Source organism: Amphiprion ocellaris, chromosome 18 (assembly GCF_022539595.1).
Source record: "Amphiprion ocellaris isolate individual 3 ecotype Okinawa chromosome 18, ASM2253959v1, whole genome shotgun sequence".
In the NCBI taxonomy this organism is placed as follows: Eukaryota; Metazoa; Chordata; class Actinopteri; family Pomacentridae; genus Amphiprion; species Amphiprion ocellaris.
The window spans coordinates 27,404,928-27,413,985 of NC_072783.1; the positions used below are offsets into that span (position 1 = coordinate 27,404,928).

General features: G+C 38.3%; 1 protein-coding gene across 1 annotated transcript in view; it reads left to right on the top strand.

Annotated features, from left to right (window-relative positions):
- The window catches only part of LOC111573924 (leucine-rich repeat-containing protein 51-like), a 124,164-nt gene extending 116,031 nt beyond the window's left edge, over window positions 1-8,133 (top strand). Inside the window, exons 3-8 of the mRNA XM_023278297.3 lie at window positions 3,129-3,235; window positions 3,563-3,608; window positions 5,633-5,778; window positions 6,255-6,460; window positions 6,842-6,990; window positions 7,977-8,133. Of these exons, the coding sequence (XP_023134065.1) occupies window positions 5,727-5,778; window positions 6,255-6,460; window positions 6,842-6,990; window positions 7,977-8,115 (546 nt within the window). The 5' untranslated portion in view covers window positions 3,129-3,235; window positions 3,563-3,608; window positions 5,633-5,726 and the 3' untranslated portion in view covers window positions 8,116-8,133. The remainder of the gene's footprint in view (window positions 1-3,128; window positions 3,236-3,562; window positions 3,609-5,632; window positions 5,779-6,254; window positions 6,461-6,841; window positions 6,991-7,976) is intronic.
- The last annotated feature ends 925 nt before the right edge of the window (window positions 8,134-9,058 follow it).

Genomic DNA, 9,058 nt, shown 5'->3' on the forward strand with positions numbered 1-9,058 from the left:
GCATGCAGCCATGTGTGTCCGTGTCATGAGAAGGTTGAGCGACCGCTGGGCGAATAGCATGACCTCCTCGCTAATACTAGAAGGGGAGGAGGTGGCAGTACTGGGGAGAGAGTGAGAGATGGTGATGGAAAGAAGGTGAGGATATGCATGAGGAGAAGAAGAGAAGGAGAAAGGTGTTTTTTTTAACACAGAAGAAGAAGATGAAAAGACATAAATATGTGTGCAGCAGGATGAGAGTCCACATTTCTTTTTAAGGGAGGTTATGGCCTGCCATCGCTGAACTTGACAGACAGGGCCAGACGCTTGTATTAGAGGACAAAGAGGACAGATTGGTGAGAATGGGAGACTGAGAAGGTAAAATGAAGAAGATTTGTACTTCTTAATGTATAACACGGGGGGGTGGCAAGATAAGGGAAGAATACAGAAAAAAAGATTGCCTCCATTTCAGTTTAGGGCAACAGAATATGGTTTGTATGCATGGTCTGATTTTGGAATTGGTGTTCATGCAGCTGTGTGTTGAGGTCTTTGTACATTTTGCATTATGAGTGCATGGCCAGACATTCATTGTGTATGCCTGAGTGTGTTTTTGTGTGTGTCTCCTTGTTCCCTCAAGCAACACACAGTTTCCTAGAGGGCAAAAACAACGACGTCTGCTGTTGGATCCGCTGGTATTCTGATACCAATGATGCGTTTTCAGTTTGGGCTGGGGGGCATGCTGAGGATACATCTGAGACAGGGTAGGAATAAATGTTTCGAATAAACCACTTACAGGTTATAATTATATTTTCTAAACTTGAATCTAAAACGTTAAAAAAAAAACTATAGAAAAAGTTGCAGGAGTAAAGACAAAGCAGTACAATTAGTACAAAAAAATATTTATCCTGCAACAAGCTCAGCTGCTAACTAGGTCACAACACAATAGAGGAAATTTTGAACACAGGCTTAATGTGTGACAGCAAACCCAGAATTTACATTTGAAAATGTGCCAAGAACCAGAGTATAAATATTCATGATACAAGATGCAACATCACTCCTACTACTGGACACTGTGGCTCTTCTTCCATGCATTTTTTTTTTATGATTTTGGACTATTTTAATGAAGAAATGTATTGTTTTGTTTTTCGCCGGTGAGTCTGCGCCCCTTAATTTCAAAGTAAAGTGACAGCATCACCTCTCAGCTCCTCCATACACAAATAAACTGAATCCTGTGTGGTGAATTTGTACTTTTAATATTGCTTCTCCCATTTCTTGTCCAGTAAAACCAGCTGTATTGCCAATTTGCCAGTTTACAAAAATGCTCCTGTTTTACTACATTGCTAATACTGTGTCTATCATGAGACATCTTAGTTTCAGCAGTGATGTCTAAATCATACTGTCTCTACCCCTAATTTTTAGCAATGCTGGGCCAGTAAAACAGCCCACATGTTCCTGAGCACTTGGGGCAAAATCTGTGGCACTTGGTGACACTCATGTATCCTTGAGATGCCAACTTTTTACCAGCAGTACAAATGGGGATAAAATCTATATGGGAGACCAAAAGAATTCAGAATAAAACTCTCAAAACACAGCGAGTTTATAATGCACTGTGCATCTATTTTCTTTATTGCTGCTGTATTTTTATGCCAATTTTCACATCAAGATCGTTGCTACAACCTAATTAGAGAACAAAATACATTTTATTTATCAAACATACTATCAATAAATGGCAGGTTTGCCGTATCAAAGATCAAGTGCTTTGCTGTATCAATTAACCACTCGGTAAACAAGCAGGAGGCAATCTCATAGGAAGACAGTTCAAACCCACATTTGGCTGCTTCTGCCGCCTGTTTCGTGTGAACGAGCAACAGCACACCAACCGCATATATTTCCGACTATAGACTGTATTTGACTCTCCAGCACTCACATGGATAAAATGAAGTGTGGAGAATAGTTCTGGCTGTGTAGAGAAAACTTTCCTTTGTTTTTTTAATGGTTATGTTTAGTTAGTGTTGCCGTATTTGTTGTGCTGGAGGCGGTTTATTGGTTAACTACGGCATACTCCCTTTCTAAACTAACATTAACTAGAGCTACCTGCTGCAGGCGAGCAGAAGAGAGGCATTGAGGCCTTTAGATTTTCCCTCAAAAAAAAAAAAAAAATCCCAGTCCTTTACACAGACATGAGTTTACAGGCTGCTAAGTGAGAGAATCAGTGAACGTCTCATTTTTTAAGTTACAACCCTTTCACACATTGGTGATAAAAAAGCGATTAATACATGTAAATTGTTTCACAGTATGACACAAAGTATCTTGAAATGCACCAGATTTGAGTGGATGACTGCCTAAAATGTATTCAGTGAAAATAAAGGAGTCATGAAAACTAAACTACAGATATATTTGGGTGTTGAAATGACTACTTGACCATTTGACGTGAGTCATTTTTACTCCATTAAATTTGATATGACAAAAGCCTCAGGTTTATACACTACTTATGCTGAATGGTGCATTCCAAACTGAGGGTATCATTGTTGTTTTCTGGTCTGTTAATGATTGAACAATATTAACTGTGAGAGGGAGCTCCTGTTTTACTGTGCTGGCTGGATGAGTAATGGATCAGTTAGAATATCACAGGAAGAAGTTAAGGTGGTTGACTTGTATTCAGTATTGTTGTGTTTATGATTAAACTACATGGGAAAGCCCCAAGCAGATGTACTAATAATATGTTTTAATGATGAAATATACCTTGTCTAAAATGTGTAACCCATGAAAGAACTGAACATTTTTGCAGCTGTAGTATAAATTGTCCTATATTACATAAATTGGTCTATATTTTTGTGCTTGTGTAGAATAAGCCAATCAACATCAATGCTTTTTAAAGAAGTTCTCATATTGTTTGTATCTTGTCTTTGTGTTATTTAATTCACTCTTGAGCATATCAGATGAAATACCTCACTGAATCCTGACCTAAATCTAAACTTTCACTGATTTTATGACTTCTTACCCCCAAACAGAGGTGTTCATCTTCTTCCATTTTATTTTATGTTTTTTGTATTCCATGTGCCAATTACCTTGAAACCTACAGCCTACAGCCACCCCATAAAATCCCTTTTAACCAGTGCTGCTCGTCATCTTCAACTTATTACTGTTTGCAGCTGAACAGACTCACTTCAGCACAGGGGTATTATGCACCTCGAGTGGATGGCAGGTGCAGGGGGAGGACAGAGTGCTGCACATTCAGAGGTCTAGATCTTCCCATCTGGTGAGATTCAGCGACACACACAAACACACACAACAATGACAACTTGACTCTCCAGCATGCTCCATCTTAAATATGCATATTCTCTTTTAATTTCATTAACAGTGGGCCTTTAAAATCAAAAGGCAGCTTGAGCATTGAAGTAAATCTTTGCATGCTCCTTATAAATACTCATTTTTGACTCTTTCCCGTACGTCACACACAATCTGACACCCTAAACATTTGTTCACAACCATCCTGATTGCAGCCAGTGTCTCCGTCTTCGTCTGTGTCCTTGACTGACTCATTGTCTGTCTATTTTTTAAATTTATTTATTTTTCATCATTGAAGGACTGCCCTCACTTCTTCGATGAGATGCTGCTGTGCTATTAGTGAGGTAAACACACACACACACACACACACACACACACACACACACACACACACACACACACACACACACACACACACACACACACACACACACACACACACAAACAAACGCACAGACATCTTGAGTGAGCAAGAAGGTGAGGGAAAGCTCAGGCTGATGGATGTAATTTTCCATCATCACCTCTTCCCTCTTTCAGCTTTTCTTTGTAAACTCGTCCTCCATTTGCCCTCTCAGAACGCCTGTAGAATTTTCTGTTTTATTTATTTGTTTTTCTCAGTGTACAATTCATGGCTGCTGGAGTCGGGTAAACCAAAGGCAAAAAGTGAAGCATGCGCTGGACAGGTCGCACCATGTCTACATATATTGTATGTATATGGTTATGCATTCATTTAGTCATTTTTTTTGTTTTAAGTGAGTGAGCATAACCTGGAAGACTGACTGTCAGGTCTTTGAGAGGGAGTTTTCCTGCAATTCTTGAGATCGATTCTCTGCTGTTAATTAGCCTAGAAAGGGTTACACAAGTCAAAGGAGTAAATACAAACCCCGCAGCAACCAGACATTAAAAATGAGCCATTCTTCAAATGTTAATGTACCATTACCTTGTTACTATGTCCCGTCAGAGCTTCATTAACTCATTAGGTCCTAATTGAGTCATTAGCTGTAAGGCAAGTCAAGAATTGTCAATCGGCATCATCAGTTAAAAGGAACTGTGAAAGATTTAGAAGACAAAGAAATTTTTCAAATGAACCTGCTGGGCAAAGGCAAAGCTAAACCGTCATATGACTGCAAACGAGCTGCAGGAAGATTGAGCTGATGTAGGAGTGTCGGTGCACAAACAGACAGAAGAATCATAAGGACCAGATTTTACATGCAGCGTCTTCAAAGCAGCATCTGGGTAAGCTTGAGTGGTTTCGGAGACGAATGCGGTGTCCAGATGAAGTGCAAATGGAATCAAATATAGAAAGTTCTGAGAGAAAAGGAGCAGAAATTAATGTAAAGTGTACTTGGCTAACTGCTAAACATGTGGATTTTGACAGCCAGTGGTACAGGAAGCATTGCACAGATAGATGGGAGAATAGATTGCCAATTTTTCATTGTGGCTGCAAATGTCATGGAGTCAATCTGGAAAGTGAACTAAGGCCGGATTCTACTGTAGAGCAGTGATTCACAGCGTAGTTTGAAATCCACAAGCAGCTACTTCAAGGAACACAAGCAGAAGCTTTTTGGATGGAAAATGTCGGTCGATTTTGAAAGATCCTCTCCAGGGCAACCAGTCATCAAGAAATTATAATCCTATACAACTCAACAGCATTTTCATTTATGTTCAGAAAGAAACATACTTTGATTTTGAAACTACCATTTACTTGCCTATGATATTGTCAGTTTGAAAGAACCACAACATCTGCATAAGATGGGAGGATGACTTGATGGAGACTTTCACCAAGGAGACCAGGGCTGGTATCCTGTGTAGGACCATCAATTTTCCATGTAAGTCTGGTTTCACTTGCTGCTTCGTCAGATTTAGGCACCAAAACTACCTGGTTGGTTTTGGGAACATATCAAATTCTGGTTATTACTTTTGGAATGATAAATACATGTTAAAGACTTGGTTTTGGTAGCAAAATTATTTGATTGAGGTTAGAAAAATACGGTTTGAGTTGAAGTACGATCTTTTCACTACATGTTGGAAGTCTTACCTCATCTAATATATAAATGGTTGGCTGAAAAGGAAAGATGTTCAAGCAATAAAATAAATAGCAATAATATATTGATTTGAAACGCATTTGTGATACATCACAAATAAACATAATCTGACAGATAAAAACATAATCGAGAAAGCAGTTTAGTTGTATTTGTATTAGTAGTTATGAGCCAGTTTTTGGGCATTTCTCTATTTGTTCTATTTAATATTTTAAAATAATAAGGAATTCCATTTTGGAATCCCATCACTAGGAAACCGCTTGTGTATAACTTTTTATTTTTTTTATTTTTTTTTACATCCATGTGTTTATGTTTGTTTATTTCAGACAGTCTGTGGAAGCTCAGTGGTCTGTTGTTGCAACTGGGTTAATCTGAACATCAAATTACCTGCTGGTGCCGGACAGACCTTTAGGCCTGAGCATGTACGGACCTCCAGTCGATCTGTCATTTAACAACATGCTCTGTGTTGCAGGTAGTACCATGTTTCTGTAGTTTGTTAGCTTGACAGCAGGTGAACTTGTGGTGTTTACTTCCTCGCTTTGTGCCAATATTTTATAGAAGATTACATTTCAATAGGAAATTGTTATTCTTAGCTCACCTATGCTTCTAGTTAATGAAAATTTGACAAGATTTCACATGTCATGTACTGTGAATACTAACAAATATCTGCTGAATTGTCCGTGCGCTTTCATGAATCTTGCACAATGTGGTAATGAATAGAACACTCAAAAACAGCTTGTAAAAGCATATGATAAATAGAAATATAGAGCCAAAGAGCTCAAGGAGATTCCTCATTTTTCTGCTTCAGAGCATAAAATGTAATGAACACGTGCCGGCTGCAGAGCATCACCTAAAAAAACCTGGTTGATAGCTTTTGGAAGCAGATATATAAATTCTAATCTTTCAACTCATGCTTTATTGACTGTAATTGCTTCATTTGTGGTTCAGGTGCGCTGTCAGAGGTACCCAGAAGTGGTCTGCGCCCTTTAAGCATGAACGCAAACAACAAGTACCTGAGTCGCTCTCTGCGTCTCAGTAACAACAAGATCACCGACCTGGAAGGCCTCCAGTCCATGCTCAGCCACTTTCTGGCTCAACCGTCGAAACTCGGCTGGCTGGACTTGTCCTTCAACAAACTCACATGCATAGACCCAGTGAGGCTTCTCTCCTTCTTCTCTCAAGGGCTTTTGTGTATTTGCATGTTTGCTTCTTCTGTTTCTTGCCTTACTCTCTTTGAGCTTCTTCCTTCCTTCTATTTTTCTCTTCTGCTTTTTGACCGATGACACACAAATGTCGCTCATTCATTGTAAATATTGTCACTGCACATCTGTTCATCTGTATTTATCCTTCATTAAATGTACATAGATTGGTGTTTTTTAAAGTTTCTCTATCAAGGATCATGCAATTTCAAGTCCTTCTTAAATTAACCCTCTACCAATGGGCATCAGTTCATATCTGTTAGTATTATTTATAGATCTACGCGTTATTGGTTTTAAATTTAGATCTTAGTTGTGTGATCTGTGTCTGTGTTCCAGGTTTTGTGTGAGCTGCGTGAACTGCGTGTTCTGTACCTTCATGGCAACAGAATCTGGAAACTGTCGGGCGTAGACAAGCTGGTAGAGCTGCAGCATCTGCACACCATCACGCTACATGGAAATGCCATAGAAAACTACAAAGGTTACAGGTGGAGGCCTAATTTTCTTTACCTTGCAACAGTTTTCCTTGAGCCTTGCCTACACAGACATTATGCTTTGATCTTATATGCAGAATAGAAGTTAATACTTTACCTTGCACACAAGGATTTTTACTTGTTGCTAGTTACAGTGGAGCGAATTTAAACCTCTTTGCATCTAATTCATCCAGAGGTTTCCAAACTGGAGGTCTACAGAGCCAAACATGAGATACTTAATAGAAATAAAGAAGAAAAGCAAAGTTCTGCTACAAAATTTATATTTTTTACACTTTTTTAAATCAATCTTTTTGCTTTGTTGTGAAATATTAAATTTTTTAGAGTTTTAATTCTTTAGACCTAAAACAGACATTTGAATGAAACTGTGTGAAAAGCTTAGAGTTCAGATATCTCTTCTGTAGAACTGCTAATGACTCATAGACATCGGAAAGGTGACAAGGAACCACAGATTTGATCTTACACAACTTAAATAATAATAAAAAAAATCTTTCTAACGATTGAGTGGAACTGTGAATAAATGTAAATGTAGTGAAGTAGAAAGAATATTTTCTTCTAAAACGTAAAGTAGTTCAGCCTGAAAATATTCAAGTAAAGAATGATACCTCAAAACTGCACCTAAGCACATTACTTGTCATACTAATGTACTTAATTACTTTCCTTACTAAGCATCCATAACAGGCTCGAGCTTATTTTGCAGTTAATATCCTGCATAACATCAACAGATACAGACACACAGAAAGGTCACCCTACATTGGATAAATATCACAGGCTTCCAGCTTCTTGATGTAATTTTCACCTCATTTCATACTGTCGTTTATGCAAAATAATAGGAAAAGTACAGGTAAAGTCTACTTTGCATAGACTGAAAGATATCACCTTATAAAATATTCAGTGTGAATTCATTCTGTGGAAAGACACAAAATGTCCACAGAGCCCCTGAATTCACAGCTAACTTAGCACGTGTGCATTTGTGTGTTTAGGAGTCATGTGATTTCTGCCCTCCCTCAGTTAAAGAGGATTGACTTCAGCACTGTGACTCGTCAGGAGCGAGTTATGGCTAATGTTTGGCGTCACCGCACTGGCTGTAGCATAAACATCACGGAAGTTGAAGATCATTAAGTTATTATTTTTAATTAAATGTTTTCTTGCTTCCAAAATTTGTATTTTTTTAGTCTTCTTGAATTAATTCTTTCATTGATTCAGTCATGATCGGTGAAAGTGATATCTATTGTGATGCTTAGGAGTCTAAAGGCCTTAGTGGCCTTAAGTGCCAGCTTTCACCTAAATTTACTTTCATTTGTGGCTGGTGGGTTAGTTCTCTCTGTTAGTGGTGATAAATTATAGTCTGAAAAACATCTTGAAATTATTGTTAGGGATCTCCTGAGCTTAATGCAACAACTGGGGCCAAACTATAGGAACTTTACACTCATCTTGTGGGTACATCGCGATGCACTATTCTTCATTTCCATACATTGTCATGCAGAAGCCTGGAACATTAACCAATGAAGTGTTACATATTGCACTGGTTTCTTAAAGTCTGTCTTAGTTTAGCCCATCTTTATTTAACTTTTGCAGTGGCCAGATGTCAGTCAGCCTCATAGAAGTCTTTGTCACGGCGCTCCTTTACTGGCTAAACTCCCACAATGGTCTGTACTTGCCAACACTCAAGTGCCTGCCTCCTCTGATCGCTGCAGTATTAAACAATAAGAGGCTCTACCTGATGGCACAACCAGATACTACAGATAATCTACAAACCTAAAGTTTGAACTGTCTAGGAAAATTTATATTGACATATTATAGATATGAAATGATTTGAATCACACCAGCAGCAAAAAAAACTAACAAAAACACTTAATTGGGACATCCCTGAGAGCAGTTGTAATATCTAGTTCATATTGACTTACATAGTTGGTAAATATGTGTTTTTTTGTTGTTTTTTGTACACAAATATTTCTAATGTAAGCAAGTCTGTGCTTGGTCTGCAAGAATGTTTACGTACGTATCACCATTCACATGAATACCAGGACACGAGGTTTCCCAGAAAAACATTGCACCAACGATA